Genomic DNA, 21,415 nt, shown 5'->3' on the forward strand with positions numbered 1-21,415 from the left:
TGAGACTAGATGCATATTGAAGGAAAATGAAAACTGGAAGTTGTTTCTGGTGTTTACTGTTCAAATTTTTTCTTGGACTGCAATGTGTGTAAATTATTATTAATAATTGAAATCACTTAAGATACAGTGTTATCTGCTGACCATTGGATAATGTTTTTTGTAAATTACATTGCAAATACATTACCTGCTTACTTGCGATACTCATGCCCCCTTTAGCCATTGTATGAAGCTGAGAGGCCAGGACGATGCATCCTCAATCAATTTCCCAGGCTGTAGTTCTACACTCCAGCTTGTGAAGCCCAGATCCCCTTTAGTCGCTCCCTTTTTAGCCTCCTTTTACCTTTCTCAAACAATAGATCCTTCCCTTTTTCACACTGAATCCCCCCAAACACTGTGTGAATAAAGTTAGTCCAACATGCGGCCCTAAACCCACCCCGAGATTGCTGCCGGGCAGCCACACTCACAGAATTGTTTGTTAATAGTCCAATTAGATAATTGCCATCTTTCACTCCTTTTCCTCTCTGTTTCCCATAAAGGCATGAATGGCACTCAGGGAGGGGGGCAGCTTGAAGAGGGCTTCTGGCCAGCTAAGGTGACAAGAAGGGCCAGAGAATGTTCCTTGCACTAGCTCACTAGTTTGAATTGAATCATTGTGGCCTAATCAATGGTCTTATTGGATTACTGGCCACTGCTGTGTTCAGAGATATTGTTGCACTGACAATGAAAACAGCAAAGAGTTGGTGGTTGGGTGGGTGGGTAGTGGGTTGGAAGGCGAGTGGTGAAGAGAGGTAGGGGCCATTCCAGGGGTAAGCGTGTATGAGAGAGTGTAGGCAGCCTAAGCACTAATGACAAGTTTTGTTCCCCTTTTTTGTTTTCTTCAAATATGCAGGTTAAGATTATGAGAGCTGAAGATGGCTTTTGGGGTGCAATCATTTGAATACTGAAGGATGTGGCATTAGCGTCCAGGACCTCACTGGATTTTTCTCTTTGACTGAATCACGGAATTACACAGGAAACTTGAACACAATTCTCATGTAAGACGAGCCCAGCATTGTTGCGGTACTAAAACTGGCTGGGTCATCACTGCCTTCATAAATTTTGTTCTGTGTGGATCTGTTCATTATCCTTTTTTTTTCCTATCTCTCTCTCACGCTCTGTCTCCCTCTCTGGCTCAATCCCAGTTTCTCTTGGCTACAATAGCATAGTGGCAAGATTTGAACATTACAGCATTCCATTGATTGGTGAGAAAGCCAAAGGGAAAAACGAGATCAAAGTTCACTGACACGCTGCAACAATAAGGTGCGCTGTGAAAAGTCAGTGGGACAAAATGTCTGGCTGTGTTCTGCCAACGGAAGAATGACGTGCCCGGGAACTTTTTTGGGCTCTGGTCGACTCGTACCTCTGTGATTGTGTGCGTTAAGGGAGGCTTGCTTGCGAGACAAGACCAATCATTTGTCTTGATACCCTGGGCTGAGAGCAGGCAAACTGAGGGGGACGGAACGAACAAACCCCTCTATCAAGACCTGATCTATTTCCCAAACAATTTTGTGTATTCATGAGGTTACGCAAATGTGGAGGCAGCAAAATTACCGTAATCAATTGAAACAGCGAGTGCGCATCCATGGCTCTGATTATTTGGAGATCATCTATCAGCCTGATGTCTATGTAACGAGGAAAGGGGGGCATTGAATTACTATTGAGATTCACTGAGAAGTCCATGATCATTGGGCAAGGGAGTTTGGTCAGTGATAATAGGGCTCCTTGGTCTGGCGACGGAAGTATTTCTCCAAACATTAGATAGCTGACTCTGCACTGCTGAAAGGTGCTGTTTTGAAACTAAAACCCCCAGTGTCCAGCCAAGCCGGTGAGCCACAGTCTCCATAATCTCCTTTTTTTGCCCCACCTGACAAAGGAAAAACAGAGGCGGAAAAGCCGCAGGTCTGAGAGGATAAACTGAGCATGGAGGTCAGGTACAACCAAGAGACTGAAGGGATGGTGCTGAAGAATGGACTAAAGGAGGGGAAAGATGGCAAGGACTCGCAGGGCACCTTGTCCAAAAGCTTCCTCAAGGACCAGCAGGACTCCTTTCCCCCCTCCGGGACCGTGGACACTTGTGAGAAGAACAGGGAGAGCACAAGGGACCCGGACTACTGCCGGAGAATACTTGTCCGAGGTAATGCTTGTCTTTTGTTTTTTTTAATGTGTTATTAATCTATCACATTCAGATGCACTTTAGAAATTTGAAATATGAGAGTATCTTGAAAAAAGTTGTAAAATGAGCTTCAGACTGAGACCGAGGTTGTTTAAATTCATGAAGAGAACGATGACCATTCATCAGTCTTTCTAAATTAGAAGCACTTTACTGGACTTTAATAATGTTAACCCCAAAAGGTTTGCTTTTAAATATAGTACTATAGTTTTAATTAATAATTGTTTGTTTGTTTTTAACTCACTGCTTAATATTTGTTTACTCCTGAATTAGAGCAGCATAAAAATGTAAGAGAGCTAATTTGTCCGGCATTAAAAAAGAGCTAATCTGTATCAAATAAACATGGCTTTTTAAACACAGTGACGTCTAGTATTTATATAATAGCTCATGTTCAATTATTTTCAACAATTTTAGGGTTAATTATTAAAATGAACTATTTGCACACATTTAAATATACTATCCAGAATATATTTAGATGTGTGTAAGGTCATGCCTGTTTATACTGTGTGTAATGCATGTCATTTTCAGAGTGATAAATATTAATCAGAGAGAAAACAAGGCACTATCACTTTGTTATTATTGATATTTAATATCAGCAAATCATGCATAGAATTAAGTGTATGAGTCAATAGCTAAGAGTGTCGTCTATGTATTTTTCTGTCAACAGTTTTGGCCCAACACTGACTGTATGTAAACAAAATGTAAATATAATAACTACACCAAAAACTGTGGATTAGTTGTACAAGATGCAATGAAACAGAGCAGCCTGAAATATAGAGGAAGGTTTTCACTTGAAATGTTTTACTCTTTATCACTCCATTAATATTTAATGAAATAATAAAATAATTATTAATTAAATTTTTATGAGAGCATAATTTGAAATAATAGCAAATGTAATGACAACTGTAAAAATAATACTCATCAAGCAGGGATTACTTACTATTACTTTAACAGAGTTTAAATGTTAACACACCTTGTACTCATTTGTCTTTTGTGGTGAATTATGTGAATGAAAAATACACAGAACCATAATGTGTTACAGTCACTTTTATTGAATGTGTTATTTTTATATAACCTTCACCTAAACGTAATTTGAATTTTCAGTCTGCTGCTAATGGAATTTAAGCTGGATCTGTATTTTCCAGCTTAATAATTTAAAGCAAAGGGTTTCGTAGGCACAGTGACAAAAGAATTTCAAATACATCATTTCACATTTAAATTTTACTCAATATTTATTGTCAGTCCCTCCACTACTATGGTTTTATAAATAAAAAAAACAATTCTAATAATAATAATATCAATCATAATAATAATTCAAATACATCTGACACTGCTAATAATATGAAACTGGTCTAAATGTAGAACTATATTGTGTGCTGGTTGTGACTTTGCAACAGTGTTGTTAATTTTTGTGCATCTTGTTACAGATGCTAAAGGCTCCATCAGAGAAATTATTCTGCCGAAGGGTTTGGATTTGGACCGGCCCAAGCGCACCCGCACCTCTTTCACCGCAGAGCAGCTATACCGTTTAGAGATGGAGTTTCAGAGGTGCCAATATGTGGTTGGAAGGGAACGAACGGAACTGGCCCGTCAGCTCAATCTCTCTGAAACGCAGGTATGCATTCTACTTCCTCAGGAATGAAAAGGATGAATTTATTCATTGTAAACTTGAAGATGGATCCTTTTATTTTTGACTGAAATGGCAATAATGTGTGGCATGAATTTAAACTAATTTGCTTTGTGTGTCCTTTTTACCACCATCTATTTGGATTTCCCATAATTGTGTTACAGTACACATTGGAAGGTAAATTTAACTACATAATTAAATTAATTTCACTTCATTTTTAAGAACATAAATAATTATGGAGGATTCAGATGAGGCCATTTACCGTCTGTTTATTTAAGTTGCAATTACATTCTGTCCACAGAATTTTATGTTCTCACATATAATTATGGTTTGAATCAGATGATCAATTATCATGAGTGTGTTAAAGAAACGTTTAGTAGTCACAGTAATCATAAATAAAAGAAAAATCAGGTCTAACAGGTTGTAATTCACTGTTTCAGAGTGCTAATCATTTTCTTTACATCCCCAAGTCCCCCAAAATATTTCATTTAAATCTAACAATGCACCAATAAGAATTATGTGTGTATTGTTTGATGATATAGGCTGTAATGTCTGTTGGCACTAGAAAAAGTGCCGACTTTCTCTTCATTCCATACGTGTGGGGTCAGCGAAGGTTCATGTAGTGGATGAACTGTGTTTGCTCGCTGTGCTTGACACCAGATTCCACAGTAAGTCGCCCGGGCACTCCGGGGAGTCCGGGCTGTCTGTTTCAGCTCCTGTGCATCCTCCACTCCTATTTGGCTTCACTTTTATATTTTAAACTGTGCAAACCAGCTAATGGTGCTATTGGTGACATCAGCTTGGAGTTTAGTGTTAATGTGGTTTTCACCACAGCTGAAGGAGCCTGACCTTGAGAAAAGGCCTGCAAGAGGTCAATCTGTTCTCACAGAACCAACAGCAAACTCATTGTTCCTTTTACAAACAGCTGTGTATAGTATAACCTACCTACCTATGTGTGTTAACATTTTACATTTTCTCTTTCTTATTAGGCCAACACAATTGCTGTTTTTTTCCACACTGCAAATGTTAATTTGCTCATATAAAATTCAAACAGAAAACAAACTTTGCTCCTTATTTATTCAGAACAAAAGGCAAGATTTTCTTCCTCTGTCTGATTCTCATCCTATTGAAATACATTTTTAATGACAATGAGGTGAAATTAATATTCTGTTCCCAGGGAATGACAGTCCTTAGCTGTGTGCACATCTAATCATCTTTTTTTGAGCTACCATTTCAACCTTATTGTAGACTCTGCACTGAGACCCCTAAAATGAAACGATGGTCTTCTGAGTGCTCTTTACATTGCAAACAGGGAGTATTAGATAGAGCAGCTTCTTCTCTTGACATGAAATCTTTGCCTGTAAAGAGTTAAAACACAGACTATAGTGAAGGGAAAATATTCAAATGTGATTGGAGTAGCAGCAGGACTGAGCTGGGGGCTTCCTGATGATTGGTACATTTATATTTTGTTCCATATGAAAACAGTCCCGTGTGCCCAGGAGAGATCAGCAGCTGCAATTCACACAAAAGTCTCTACATGTTTTACTTTTGACATATTTTCAGATGATATAGCTATGCAAAATTGAACAATGGAAATGTCAAAATAAACAAAATAAAACAAATAATTAAATATTAAAATTTGTCATTCCTGATGGAAGCAGAAGGACCAGGGCAAGGATTCTAGTTTAATCAGTTATATCAGTAATAGCTTTTTCATCCTTAGACATGGAAATATAATATCCTTTGATCCTGCTGGATAATTTAAGGTACAGTTGTCTCTAAAGCTCGACAACATTAGAAATAATATTGTTGTGACACTAACGTTTTTCATTCAAATTAAGAGGAGATTTGAAAGTTTAACATTTTCTGTTCAGATATTATTTTTAAGGAATGAAATGTGGCAAAGTAAATTCAGGAATTCTTCCATTTGTCTGAGAGTATTCAGGAAGTTTAACCTTCATTTCCAGGACCAGGGAATGCTGTGGTGTGAATTAAAAGAAGTAACTGAAGTGATAATTAATGGCAGCCACTGTGAATGTGAAGGTACAGAGAATAAAAATGTGCAGTGGACCAGGCTTAACGTAAATGTGTTATTCAGCGTTTCCATGCCTCTGAAATATGAAGATATCTTGGAAAGTCTGCTTAAGATTGAAATAAAATTTAGGTCTGCAGTAAATATATTATTTTAATGATCAATCAGTCTTAGTCTAGAAAATGTCAAGAGATAGTTAAAAAAAACACAAAACTGTGACAATTCCCCGAATCTCAAGGTGGCAGTTTTACATTTACAGAGTTGTTTTCCTCAATCAAAAAGTCCACTGTCCTAACGCATTCTATTGATAGTGACGTAACACAAATAGAAGCTGATAACTGACAATCAAGTAGTTACTAAATTAATCTTGTGGATAATTTCAGCTTTTAATAAATAGCACTCAAATATCACACAACAATTATCCGACATAATGATCACAAACAAAAAACTAGAAAAACAGCAATAACTATTATTATTACTGACTATGTTTTTGTTTATTTATGGTTCTATTGGAGAGTTTCAAGTTGTGTGTGTGGTTCATAACTAATCAATTAACTTCCTGCCTGTTATCAGACTGCGATTCATTCAGGCTACATGACTGAATGAAATCACTGTAGCTTGTGGTCATTGACAGTTTACAGTTGTTATTTAGTGTGTGTGTGTGTGTGTGTGTGTGTGTGTGTGTGTGTGTGTGTTTATTAAAATGCCCCTGCATGTATACATATCTGCAGCTGCTATACATTAGTGAGATTCTAAAGATGCGTGTTACATTTAGGAGGGGGAAGGGAAGGCACTTTGCCAATAAGAGCAAATAAAAGCAGTCATCATAATCTGCAGACATGTTGTTTTAGTAGCAAATATCTTTGAATTGAAATTTGTTTCCTAATCTTATACCATCACACAGTATTTAAATAGGTTTTTTGATCTGTGAGCACTCACTCAATATACAGTAATACAGGAACTACATATTATATATTGCTATTTATCTGAAGGTTCTCTCATGTGTGTTCCGATCTAGGTGAAGGTCTGGTTCCAGAACCGGCGCACTAAGCAGAAGAAGGATCAGGGGAAGGATTCTGAGCTGCGTTCAGTAGTTTCAGAAACGGCAGCCACCTGCAGTGTCCTCAGACTGCTGGAGCAGGGGCGGCTGTTGACGCCTCCCGGCCTGCCAGGCCTTCTGCCCCACTGCGGCAGTGGCACTCTGGGCTCTGCCCTGCGCCCTTCCTCTATGGCCATGGCCAGCAACGGCAGCAGTAGCAGCAGCAGCAGCGGAGGAAGCACCGGCACAGCCAGCGGCAGCCCTCCGCTACCTGCCGTCACCAGCTCAGGAACAGTGGCAGGCTTGCAGAGCTCACCGGCAACTCACAGCCTTTTCAGCTTCCCTATGCCCTCATTACTCAGTGGTGTTGCCACCCGCATTTCCTCCAACCCCCTCTCCATGGCGGGCTCCCTGGCTGGAAACCTGCAGGAACTTTCTGCACGCTACCTGAGCTCCTCTGCCTTTGAGCCTTACTCGCGGACCAATGGCAAAGAATCCATGGACAAAAAAATCCTGGAATAATGCTTTGTTTTTACATAGATGGAGTCCTGTTTCCTCGGGACACATATTGGCTGTTTTCCTTGGCTGTTATTGTCTTTTTTTTTTTTTTGGTTTTGCTCTGTCTCTTTCATCTGTCTGTGTCATGTTCTGTAGCAGTTCATGGATTCCAGTTGCGCATCTGGCGCCTTGTATGAGGACGAAAACAAAGACCTACATAAGCTCATCTAACAAAGACAGGGTAGCAGTGGAGAGATTTTGCACAAGAAGTTCATTCAGGACTTTATAAGAGAGAATTAGAAAGATATACACTGAGAGTACTGACAGATGCTTCAGGCTTTCTGTTAATAAACAAATATTTAGTCCAATCTATTAATCCAAAACAACTATATACAAAGGCGCCTCGAGAATACAGCTGCTACACACCACAAACACTCTGCTACTTCAGAAGAAGTGGTGCATATAGCATAAAACAGGAAGCCTAGGATTGGTGACAAGAATTATAAAGTGATAGTACTTTTCTGAGCTGTATTTTATACTTTGTTTGTGATGGGTAGATGCATGTCACAGACGTGAGTAGATCTAGAAAAAGGAGTTGAGACGTCAAACACCTGAGCAGCAGTTTGCGAGATCCAAACAGAAAATCAGCGCTTTTAAAATTTAAAGTGCAGCGTTACCAAGGCCAATTTCTCAAAACAGACTTGGGGGAGGGGGAAGTGCTTGTGTTTGAAGGTCACTGCAAGGCCAGAGTCAGCGTGAAACCCAGTGCATCGGATGTGTGATTGCAATTTGCATATGCAGATGTTTGATAAACACAAAAAATTTTCCTTTGTAAATCTGTTTGTATGATGTTTGGACCAAACCAAAACAGAACAGAGAGGTGTTGTCATACAGTATGAGAGCTGAAATGTTCAGTGTTTTTTTTGTTTGTTTGTTTTTTTAAAATATATATACATTTTGGTGAAGACTTTAACATTTACAACAAAAGTCTTCACGTTGTGGCATTTTTGTCTTGAAGATGCAGTACCTGACATTTTATTTAATTTTTTTGTTTGTAATACCACTGCGAGTTCTCTGAGTTCTGGTGTATAGTTTCTATTCTGTGCAGGAGCTAAGCACAGGCGTGAGTTGCTGAAAGGGAGAAAAGGCTTTTCAGCATAAGTAAGACGTTTGTTTTGTTGAATGCTGCAAGGTAACAGCTTTTTCAATCGTTAAGACAACCTTTCCTGTGCGAAATTTCCAAAATCCACAGCCTTCAGAAAAGATTAAGGCAGATGATGCTTGTGGAGCCTGAATGAAATTATTGTAGTACTGAGGTATTGGAAATGCAAAATGTACCTTAAAGTTGTTATTTTATTGTAAATTATTCACTTCTGTAATTAATAGATTATTAGTATATTTGGAAAATAATGAATGAATGAATGAATGTATTAGCAGGGTTGAGGAATCAATCAAAAGCTCTTTGGTGCTGTTGTTGTGAAATATCTTGAAATTTGTGAAATGTGTGGTACAAATGTTCATATATATTATGTATATGGCTACAGACAAAGACAAGTGTGTTTTTTTTTTTTCTTCCATACATGTTGCTATAAATTATGATAAATTTCATGACTGCCATACCTCCTCCACACAAGCCTGGTGTGTATGCTCTTAATGTGACCTGCTGATGTCATTCCCACTCATCCTTTGACTGGGGTGAACAATAGCTATGTCACTAGGATGTTACAGTGACACTGTGGTTAGTCGAAGGTTCAAAGTAGATTTTATTAGGGCTGCACAAAGTTATTCTTATCATTTAATATTTTGTCCATTTGGGATTTTAACACATCAGAAACACAGCAGGAAAAAAACAAAACAGTGACATTTGTTTTTTGTTTTGTTTTGTTTTGTTTTTTCCAGCTAACAGCCCAAAAAATCCAAATAGATTTAATGAATAAAGATCTAAAATCCAAGCAAAGGAGATAATAATAATAATAATGATAATAATAGTAATAATTGCCTGAAATTTTTGTAGCTTCTTTTTTACAGAGGCAAAGATATAAATCCAACAGGAATTGGGACATCCGGCTTTTCAGTTTTTATAAAATTTCCCTGATACTTCGAGTTTCTGTTTGATATGCCGACTAAAACTGTTCAGTCCACTTCTCACTGTCTACACACCAAAAGACAAGGGTTGACTGTAGCATTAATTTCCGCATCTGATTTGCACTCGGGTATTCCTATAAACTCAAAACAATGAGCTTGAGGACTAGCATCCAGTATCCTGTTTTTTTCCCTGCTCCACCAGCTAATTGAAGGAGATTATTCTAGCTGGACGAGAGACCCTAAGACTCCACCCAGTGCTGAAAACGTAGCTCATTCTCAGAGATTTTTAGGGTAAATTAAGAACTACTCCTCCTAATTAATTTATAGTAATGCGTAAAGTTTCTGTCAGTCTAATTTGATGTTATTTTAAGTAAATTTTAAGCACAATAAGAATGCATCATTTTACACAGGATCTCATTTTTAGGTATTTAAATAATTTACTAGATAGATTTACATAAATATATATTAGAAAGGTTTACAGAGACTTCTTTTAACCTTCTTTCTCTGCTGATGAAGACATGGTTGAAACCTCTTGATAGCAATCAAGATTTCTATCTGACATGGTTTGAGGGACACGGGCACTAGTTCTCTCTGCAGACGTAATCTGTACACTAATGGAACTGAGCTTAGCACTGAACTGCCAGGAAAGGTGCATCAACACAGCGCTTCTTCAGATTTCAACCATCCTACAAGAACTGTGGTAGGGTAAATAACAGGATGGATTTACTCAAGTAATGAACTTAAGTGCAGCGCTGAGGTATTTCTGCTTCAAATTCATACTATATCAAGTCCAGGAAAATTTAGAGGGAAATAGTGGGATTAGTAGCCATTACATTTAGCTAGAACTTAATCTGGAGATTGAGATTTAATACATAACAAATACGATCATATGCCACTCTATGCAATTCTAAAAAACATTCATCTTTTAGCATATAATATAATTTTAAGATAGCACTGCAGCACACAGTGGTTTGTCAAGCTGCTATGACAACTCTTAGCTTGTTTGTAATGTTCTGCTCTGAGTTTAGCTCTGCTTATTTTGGCAGAATGATCACAGTAGAAATGCAAAACTGAGGCTCTATTGTGAGCAGAACCAAAGAAACCAATCCTCCCCACTGTGTCTTGGGAATCTCCCCAGAGGAAAAAATAAAGGTTACATTTATGCCTCCTACGCCTCTCAACCCCATTCTAGCAGCCCCCACCCATTCTCTCCCTTCACCCTTAGTCCAATTAGAAGAAGGTCGGGGAGGTTTTTGTAAGTGTGGTGTTTTCTTTTTTTGGGGGTAAGGGGGGTGGGTGGGTGGTGTTCAGCGCATGTATGTGTGTGTATTCATGTGCAGAACTGTCATTGCAGCAGACCACCAGCACATTTTCTCTCACGTTATGGTCCTGTCTTTAAACTCAGGTCTTACATCCTGTCTTGTATTTTGGCATTTCTGTGCCATAAAGTGGATTAGAGCCTGGATGTTCGGATTAGAGCACTCTAACAAGTCTTAAAGAAGGAAAAATTTTCACGCACCCTCATCCATAAACTTAAATCTCTGCAATGCAACAAATTTGTAATATTCCAATGAAGGCATTCTAAACCTGTGAAAAAGTTGCACAACTCAATTGCTCTGCTTCTTCACGGAATAATTAATCCTATTAAGTAATCAAAGGAATGAGGGGAGAGGAAAGGCCTGGAAAGCAAGGGCCAGGGTAGCCTGTTATATGCGTTGCATAAAACCAGAAACACACTGCACTCACCAAATATGTTGAAATAATACATTTCATTTCAACTGTAACATATTTGTTTAGAAGTTGTCAGCATGTAATTTGAAGTTTAGATTTCCTAAAAAAAAAAAAATTCCATCGTTTAAAAATACTAATGCTATGAATGGTTGCATAAGGAGAACAGAAATCACAACAATATCACATATATGTAAGCTGCAGTTAGACAAGTGTGACAATTGCAATGAGAATAACTACTTACCCCTGTCTCTGTCCTATTTGATAATTGATTATCTCCTAATGTAGCAATTTTTGAGTATGTACTAATGTACATACTCAAAATGAATTAGTTGGCAGTGAGCGTAAAAGAGAGTTGCATTTGGTGGCAATTATTTCTCATCTCTGCCCTCCTAGAACTGTGAAGAGTCGGGGATTTTACGTTCTGCAACATTGCTCATTTGATGATTTCTCGCAGCTCTCAGCATCAAACAGTTCAGAGAAAAGGCTCTAATAAAGCTAATGTACCTGCTAACCGCCAACAGCAAATAGCACAGGTTCCAACTACCTGATGTACATAAGATCACTTAGTATGTAAAGGTGGAAACTGAAACATTGTTAAATGAGTGACCATTAATTAGTCAGGTGGACACTGGCACGACAGAAGTTTTGCACCTACCAGTTGAGGAATTAGGAAGCACCGTTGGAAAAACAGCTTTATAAGGTGGTAGTATGTCAGTGCTGCACCTTTTTATGCTACCATAATATACAAAAAAAGTAAAAGGAGACATAGCTTTTATTGAAAGTGTCTAAAAACACAGAGAAACAGAGAAAATCTGTGATCTGTGCATTACTTCTGCTGGATTCAAAATAACATTAATCATCTGTAACTTATTTCAGCCCCAATCCATAATAAGTCTTCCTCAGTTTCTACTTTATCTTTCTTTAGTAATAATTGGTCACAGGCCCTCTTTTCACCTTCACACACACACACACACACACACACACACACACGTACACACACACACACACACACACACACACACACACACACACACACACACACACACACACACACACACACACACACACACAAGCTGAAACCATTAAACAGTGAGCAGAGGAGAGAAGGAAAGTAGCCTCTCCATAAATGTGCAACTTCATTAAGCTCACATTAAAAGTCGAACCCTGTTGGTGTCTTTCTTTTGCTTTGTGACAAATTATAGCCACTTTCTACACGAACATTCATTTCAAAGGGTGCAGAGGTGCAAAGTGTGCCTCTGTGAGTGTGGGTGTGGGTGCGTGTGTGTGTGCACAAACAGGTGTCGCAGTTGTTGGTTTTATGCTGAGGTTGCCAAAATGAAACCAACACAGAGAGACAGACAACCATTCACACCTACGGCCAATTTAGAATCACCAGTCAACCTAACATGCATGTCTTTGGACTGTGAGAGGACGGCAGAGTACCCAGAGAGAACCCACACAAGCACAGCGAGAACATGAAAACACAGCACAGAAAGGCCCCAGCCGGCCGGTGGATTAAAATCCACCTACTACACTTAATACTGCAACACCATGGCTTGGATAGCATCTGGAGGGAGGAAAAACTTAACCTTAAACAACATTTCAGAAAATATGTTTGTGTGATCATGACATCATCATACTGGTAAGTTCTAACACATTTGACTGTTGTAGTTAAATGTTGCAGGGTGGTTGCGATGTTGCACACCTTAGATGTGACTGTTGGTAAATGGCAGCATAGCTAGAATCAAAGAAAATCTTTATGCTTCTGTTTAGGAAAAAAAATGCAAGTGTGACTGTGACAGGATGCTATCGTTAAACTTCAGGCACACGTCTGTTACATGGTTACAGGCTGGTAACGCAACCAAAATCTTTATGCTTTTGTTTTAGGCAAACCAGCTTGTGAAATGTAACAGTGTGACCGTGACTGGGTATCACTGTTACACCTTGGACACACAGAAGTTGTTGTGGCTAAATCTGACCGGCATCAGCAGAGAACAAAGAGACCACAAGCTCCTGCACCTGCTGCTGCACTAGAACACAAAGTGTTGTAATGAAACATTGTGCCATAACAAATTACATAAAACTACTTTATGTCTGAATGACTTTTAATTTAAAATTCACAGTGCAGTTTAGTGCAACTACAAGGTAGAACATGTAAGGATATTATTAGAGTGCAATATTAAAGATCAAGTAAAACTTTATGCTCTATAAATGTACGCAGTGCTGACATGTAAAAATATAACCTGAAATGCAAAATTGAAAAAGACAAAAATGTTACAGCACAGTATTAAATATTAAGTAAATAAACTATATACAAAGTGTCTTTGTAAGGCAGGAGATGCAAAAATGTTTGCATGTATCATAAAGCCATGAGTCAGAGTCTGAGAGTGCCTCACAGAGTCCCGTGTGCATGAATGTGAGCTTGAAGCCATGTATAATTTTTGCTCGATGTGTGGGTGCTCACCACAAACAGGTTTTGCGAAAGTATCAGGGAACTTTACCATCAGTAGGTCCTAAAAATAAAGTGACCATTCTTCCATGTTCATATGTATCAACCCCTCCAATAACCGTTGTATTAATCAAATAAGATGAGATAAGATGGCCATTATTAGGCTGATAGTTGGGAAACTCAATTAAAGCAGCAAAGTGGACACAGCAGAATAAATAGATGCAGCATAGCCTAAAACAATAATACAACAATAGAAAAAGTACACTTTTGTAGCTTCACTCCGTATCATATCACGCTGCTGTTCTTGTCACGGGTCATTCATTAGTGTGTTTTTCTACGTCTGTCTTTGTTTTGGCTTTGCATGAACAAAAACATCATGGCAACTACCCAGAATGCACTGCAGACTGCAAGTACTTTTAGGGTTACACACTAAGGTTTCAGACATATCTCAGCCTCGCTTCTCTGGCAACAACTTATCAAACTACATAATTATCAGAAGAAGATGTCAATGAAGCTGTCGATGTCTCACTAAATGATTCATCGTCCCTGCATTCAACTTCTTAAATGTTGGCAAGAAATGTGCTAAAGAAGGCTGTGGGTCCTTTGGAAAGACTTTATCACTCGACTGGCTGAGCGATACAGTGAGGAGGTAGCTGGGGAGAGGGCTGGGTTTCTCTTAGGGCAGCTTAGGGTTAGACCAGGTTTGCATTTTGCACTACATATTTTGCTGAGAGTGTTGAGTTTTGAAAAGTGTATCCACACAAGGGACTACCACTGCCATGTGTGTTTGTTGTTCTACAACTTATGGTCTGACTCGCTTTCTTCCTCTAACCTAGCAGTGCTCTGGTACTGATATGTGCCACTGATTGATTTAGTGTGAAACAGTACTTGGTAGTACTGACATAATTCGGTGGGTACCCCAAAAAGTACTGAGTTTGGTACCCAACCCTTTAGCTATAAGAACAATGGCACGCACTAAGGTCACATATCTAAACTGTTTTATGAAGCAAATAATGGCATTTCTATCTTTATTGGTACCTGTAGTATAGCTACCCCCCCCCCCCCCCCCCCATCTGCTGCAGAGTACATTTACTTTTACACTTCTTCATGTCAATTTTCAAGTTTAAAGTGTAACATTTGCAGTATGTAACTCCCTTTTTTTTAAAAAACAAAAAAACAAACAACTACTGAAATAATAAAAGCCATAATTATGAATTTCATAATAATAAAGCTATTATTATGCTTATTATTATAAGCTATTATTATTATTATTATTATTATTATAAGCTATTATTATTATTATTATAGTTGAAAGACATGCAGTTGTGGTTAGGTTAATTGGTAATTCCAAATTGCCCAATGGTTGTGTCTCTCTGTGTTACCCATGAGACAGATTGGCCCGTCCAGGGTGACCCCAGCTTCTCACCCTGAGGGTAAGCGTACTGTGCTTAGCAGTCAGGTTTAGCCACTTCATTAAATTCTATGTCAGCGTGACAGATTTAGCTGCTTTACTCAAAGAAAGACAGTCTCTCATTGTTGTAGATTAAACTTCCAAACACAGTTTAAAAAGTGTTTCTGACCTGACTCAGACCCTGAATGTCTGCCTACATGTACTGTTAATAATCACACATGTTACTGCTGTCTTTGCAACATAATGAAAATCAGTGCCTTTGAATTTCTTATGTTACCAAACCAACATAACCAGAAATTTGAAAGACATTTAACCGAAGGTGAGTGGTGATGTGATAGCTTTGTGGTTCAAGGTTTTCCGACACCCACAGAACAGCATCTTGTTATAATGTACAGCAGCTCTGCATTGTTTGGCCTAAAACAGTCCATTCTAAAGACTCTTTCTTATGTGAAAAAAAGGCTCTTTAACTTTTCACTTTTAACTGGAAAGACACTTTTCTTCACACCGTCACAAGGCAACTTCAAATTTCTTTCTTTCTTTCTTTCTTTCTTTCTTTCTTTCTTTCTTTCTTTCTTTCTTTCTTTCTTTCTTTCTTTCTTTCTTTCTTTCTTTCTTTCTTTATTTCTTTCTTTCTTTCTTTCTTTCAACAACTAAAAATCCAAGAACAAAATACACAGTTTGGATTCTTTCATCAGCTGATGTAGAGGTCATCCAAATAAATGTGACAAATGCCTATGGATCAGTTATGGCCCCGAACACCCTCTGCACCACTTACTGGACACACACCTGAACACATTCTCTAAATCTGTTTCAGCTCCACAGACAGAAGGACCACACCTACATTCATTTTAGATTTAAGCTACATAATGAGATTTATTGAGATCTTCCCTTTTTGTACTTATTATTAAACTGAGCTCATTCTTTTGCACTTTCTTAACCTCTCTGATATCGTATTTATTTTATTAGCATAAGCTGTTTTTCCTGTCATGGCATGTTGCTGCTGTGGGTAGCACTGTCACCTCACAACAAGAGGGTCCTGGGATCATATGCATGGGCTCGCTGGGGTTAAAATCAGCTGATTTCAGTTCCTGTGCAGAAAGAAGGAAAATGGTGGCATGCTCTACAACTTTTGAGGAGTGGCAATATGAACATTACTTTTATTTGTATTGTAAGAAATGCCAAGAGCATTGCAGGAAAGTGCAAACTGTCTCTTTGCAAGCATCTGCACAAACAGCATGCTAATGCAAAGCTAGTGAAGAACCCAAAGTGTATGCTGAGCCGAGCCCAGCAGCCAGCGCCTGATCTTTAACAGGTGATGAGCAGTCAGGCTTGTGGCTTTGTAGCCTTCCTTTCTTATCTGTACATATTTCTAAAGTAGAATTACTGTGCCAATTGCTTTGAAGTCTCTTTGTGCTGTCAGTTTTCTGTTTATATGTAAACACCAAAAGAAAGATCGTGTTTGTCCATATAAAGATAAGGATTTGTGCCAGTATGTGGGAGTCTTGCCTCAGGTTTATATTGTTAACTGTAATGGTGTGGCAATGCATTAGTGGTTAACACATTTGTTTGGCAAATGAGAGGTTGCTGGTTCAATTCCAGCCAGAGGGTTGCATCAGAAAGAGCATCTGATGTAAAACTCTCACAAATCAAACAAGTTGTGGCAAGGGAGCAGCTGAAAGTAGCTTCTGTCATGGAGTAGTGCAACAAATTACTTTCTCTGGCGAGTAATTAAGTAACATATTACTTTACTTTTAGGAAAAGGAATGAGTAATGTGTAATACATTAGTTTTTTGAGTAACGACCCCAACACTGGTATGAACCCTGTGACAGACTGGCAGTGTATCCAAGGTCTACCTCCCCTGTTGCCCAGTGACAGCTGGCATAGAATATCAGTTCAATATAAATGAATGAATAAATAAGCTAGCATCTGCAAGATAAGCACATCTTTTTAAAAAAAAAACATTTTAACAGAATACTATCAAACAGGCTTTGTAAGCATCATTTGACACATGCTGGACAAATATCTTTCCTAACAGCTATTGCTTTAATTAGCTCTAAGATTATGACAAACATGGAAAAACTGATAATATTAACTGTAATATAGATGATACAACATAACATGCTATATTTTAATTACAGCATTAACTGTACTCTTTAATCACAGCCTGGAAGACTGAGAGGACTGGATTAGAACACTACAAACAAGCTCGACTATATTATTGATCAATGAGCATTTGTTTAAAGATGACAACAGTAACATCATTAAATAAACTATATTACTGTTGTGACAGTATTTCAACATACCACATTATTTTCAGCAATTTGTTACAATGCAGTTTACAGTTCAGGATGCTGTGTGAGACCTTCAACAACATCAACATGCTAAATAATCGCATGAGTATTTTGACACCTATTTTCCTAGATGGGTAGATCTGAGGAGTTTGAGGGAAATCGTAACACTCTGAACTCATCATAAAAGACTCAGGGGGGAAAAAATGGTATTTCTAAAATGAGGGCACTGCTCCTGTAGGCAGAAGCCCTTCACTTGCATTAATTTGCTATTTTTTGCATGCGGTCTGAAACATTTTGATGAGCTCTCTAGGGGCTGCTGTCAGCCTCACCATGGCAGTGCTTACCACTTCAATCTGTAGTGCTTTTCTGCTGTCAGAGAGCAGTGCGTGTCTGTATGTTCTGTGCAACTGCCAGTGTGTTGGTTGTGAAAAGGGCATGGTAAAAAAAAAAAAAAATCACCTTCAAACAGTTGCTTACTGGACAGAAAATGCAGCAATAATGATGCAACAAATGAGAACGCATCTGAGCTTCCAAAATGAGAAAACAGCAAAGCAAAAAACTTTAAAGAGAAAATGTGTGCAATCATGTCATTTTACCTTTCACTCAACAATACACTCAGCAGGACATCGAGTTTGTGTGTGTGTCTGTGTGTGTGTGTGTGTGTGTGTGAGGGAGAGAGAGCACACATAAAAATTAGATACTGTTCTTCAAGCTGCAAACCATTTTGCATTTCAGTCTGATTTTAAATATCTTATGAACAGTGTCATGACTGGAAGGAGAACTCCAAGACTTGGTGAGATGATACATACAATAAATAAATAAATAAAAGAAATACAAATAGAAGCAAGGTAAAAAAAAAAAAAAAAAAAAAAAAGAGAAAAGAAAGAAACACCTACAGTTAAGAGGTATCAAAAATTATCCTTATCTTTTCATTTTTCTGAATAGTAAATGAATCAGTAAAACCACAGCTTGCCAACACTTTTTGTATCAAACTAACAGTCATTTTTGTTCTGAGAAATTTTTAGGGCATGCAAGAGTGCACTGAAAAAGCAGTGGTTTGGCCACACAAACACAATCGTTGCTCACCACCTGAACCACTGACCAGGTTTGCTCTCTGCTCTATTTCCTAAATCTTTTTGATCACACTGCTTATTTCAGATTATTTTGGTTTTGAACCTGATGTCTTGGCTTTACAACTGTAATATGGATCAACTCCACCTGCTTGTTCCTATTAAAGGGTCATTTCAAGTACTGAGTTTTTTTTTCAAAGGAACAGACCATTAAATTAGTAAAATAAAATTACAAAAACATATTTGTCATATTGGTCCAATCACCCAACATTGTTGCATAAAAATTGATTCTTCCCTCTATCCACGTAGTGTCTCCTGAGCTACCACACAACCATAAAGCTGATTTGGGTTTTTGTTTTTTCACTGCCATATTCCTAACAGCTGGCAAAAAGTTATCGCCACCAAATGCTGGTGTTTCTTCTAAAAACATATTGCTGGAGACTGCTTTGGATAGAAGACAAGGAGACTTGGTGGTAAAATGAGGAAGTACAGGGAAGTATTCAAAGAAAGAGGTTAACAAAGAGTACGTGTGATACTCAGGGAGATGAAGAAAGTAGACAGGAGTACTATGATGCTAGATGTACAGCAGAGTGGCAAAGGAAAAGGTTTATAGTGAGTTGTATGTCAGAGTGGACACTAAGGAAGGAGAAAAGGATTTGTATCAAGATAGAGAGATCACACTGGAAAGGATGTGCAGCATGTTAGGATGGGTACGAATAGAAATGGAAATCTATTAGTGAGTGAAGAGAGCATGTTGAGAACATGGAAAGAGCACTTTGAGGAGCTCATGAATGTAGAGAGAGAGGAAGACGAATGGAGGACAGGTAGTGAATCAGCAAGTGCAGAAAATTAGTAAGAAGGAAGTGTGAAAGTGTGAAAAGGCATTTTGGCCTGATGACACACCTGTGGAGGAGTGGACATGTCTAGGAGAGAGGGCTGGGGACTTTTTTTGTTTAATACAATCTTGGAGAATGACAGTATGTCTGAGGAATGGAGAAGAAGTATACTGGTACCACAATTCAAGAACAAGGGTGATGTGCAGAGCTGTAGTAACTACAAAGGGATAAAGCTGATGAGACGTAAGCTATGGGAATGCAATGCTAGGTTAAGAAGAGAGGTCATGATCAGTGAGCAGCTGTGTGGTTTCATGCCAAGAAAGACTACTGCAGATGCAATGTTTGCTTTTAGAGTGTTAAAGTATAGAGAAGGTCAGAAGGAGTTGCACCGTGTCTTTGTGGATCAAAAGAAAGCATGTGATAACTGTGGGACTGTATGAGGAAGTTAGGTGTGGGAAAGAAATATGTGAGGGTGATGCAGGACATGCCTGAGAGAGTGAGACAATGGTGAAGTTTGCAGTAGGAGTTACACATGGGTTGGAATTACATCAGGGATCATCTCTGAGCCTCTTCTTGTTTGCAGTGGTCAGGTTGATGAGGTTTGATGAGGTCAGGCAGAGTGAGCAGGTAGAAGAAAGTCTAGAGAGGTGGAGGTATGCTCTGGAGAGAAGAGGACTGAAAGTCAGTAGAAGCGAGACAGAATACATGCGTGTGAATGAGAGGGACACAGGTGGAAAGATGTACATACAAGGAGTAAAGCTAGTGAAGTTTAGACAGCAGGGGTAAACCATCCATAGCAACAGACAGTGGAGGCAGTCCGGAGTGGGTGGAGACAAGTGTCAGGTGTGCTTTGTAAAAGAAGGATAGCCGCAAGAGTAAAGTGGCAGATTTACAGGATGGTAGTGAGACCTATTATGATGTAGCAGTAACAGTAGCACTAACAAAAAGAGAGGAGGCTGAGGTGCAGATGGCAGAGTTTAGAGATTTTAATTGGGAATGACAATGATGGACAAGATTGGAAATGAGAATATCAGAGTGACAACTCAGGTTGAGCATTTTGGAGAGTTAGAGATGCAAGGCAGAGATGGTCTGGGCATGTGCAAAGGAGGGAAAGTGGGTATACTGGACAAAGGATGTTGAATATGGAGCTGCCTGGAGGAAAAGAGAAAGACCACAGAGAAGGTTCATGGATGTAGACTATGCAACTGCTTAGGGCCTCCATGCCAGCAGGGGCCCCCCGAGAGCACTTAAAAGTGACACAAGTCAGGCAAATAAAGGTATATTTGTTGTGCATGTGATATATTAGTAGCAATCATAAAGCAAAATATTTTTATAAATATCTTAACAATCAGACAACTTAATTCTACTGATTTAATCATTTATGCTGTCTGGAAAACATAGGTATTATGGTTGGTAACCTACTGTCAGGTTGTTTGTCACTTGTTTGTGACTCGCATTGTCTTATTATGAACTTCTGTTTCATGGACTTGGCTCTAATGACAGCATTACATTATGCACATTATTTTGGGGTCTTTGGAGTATTATTCCACCATTCCTACACCTCAGTTTTAAGGCTCACTGTTCTCGCCCTCACGAACGGCAGCATATGTGTGCCTCACATCCGCTGGCACAAGCCATGCCTTGGGCCTTTTTCAGCCAGTCATGTACCTCTCGATTTTTGTAAACTTGTGTGTATTGCCGTTGCTATAAAAGTGCCATACAACAAGATTAAATGGATGTGGCTGTGTGATGATGTCATCGTTGGCATGCAACACGCCCAATGTGGCGGGCATAATGGGACCTTAGGTAGTTGTTTTATTTAGTAAGACCTGTTTTGAGTGTTTTTGTTGTTGTTTTACTTATTACATCCTCTGAGGTATTAGAGTTTGCCATAATTTGGTAAAATAAAGGCATCCCATTCTATTAACTATTTCCCCAGAAGCACCGTCAAAATATTTTGGAACACTGACAACAAGGGGTTTTCAACAAAGGGTCATTTCCCCCAGATTAATATGGACAAGCCTGTGGGATATACTTTATTATTATTATTATTATTATTATTATTGACAGATACATTATCATTTAATATTATAACATAACATGGGTGGATTTTTTTTCCATCTCTGCAAGTAAATG

General features: G+C 38.6%; 1 protein-coding gene across 1 annotated transcript; it reads left to right on the top strand.

Moving 5' to 3' along the window:
- The first annotated feature begins 1,547 nt into the window (after positions 1 to 1,547).
- Positions 1,548 to 8,715, top strand: vax1 (ventral anterior homeobox 1). Its single transcript, XM_030725260.1, has 3 exons — positions 1,548 to 2,173; positions 3,637 to 3,824; positions 6,887 to 8,715. Exons 1-3 carry the CDS (start codon positions 1,960 to 1,962, stop codon positions 7,427 to 7,429), a joined length of 945 nt encoding a protein of 314 aa, XP_030581120.1. The 5' UTR covers positions 1,548 to 1,959; the 3' UTR covers positions 7,430 to 8,715.
- The last annotated feature ends 12,700 nt before the right edge of the window (positions 8,716 to 21,415 follow it).

The sequence above is a fragment of the Archocentrus centrarchus genome, unplaced genomic scaffold (genome assembly GCF_007364275.1).
Source record: "Archocentrus centrarchus isolate MPI-CPG fArcCen1 unplaced genomic scaffold, fArcCen1 scaffold_50_ctg1, whole genome shotgun sequence".
In the NCBI taxonomy this organism is placed as follows: Eukaryota; Metazoa; Chordata; class Actinopteri; order Cichliformes; family Cichlidae; genus Archocentrus; species Archocentrus centrarchus.

Coding starts and splice junctions, on each gene's coding strand:
- vax1 (XM_030725260.1), top strand. CDS start 1,960: ATGGAGGTCAGGTACAACCAAGAGACTGAAGGGATGGTGCTGAAGAAT. Junction 2,174..3,636: donor CCGGAGAATACTTGTCCGAG/GTAATGCTTGTC, acceptor ATCTTGTTACAG/ATGCTAAAGGCTCCATCAGA. Junction 3,825..6,886: donor TCAATCTCTCTGAAACGCAG/GTATGCATTCTA, acceptor GTTCCGATCTAG/GTGAAGGTCTGGTTCCAGAA.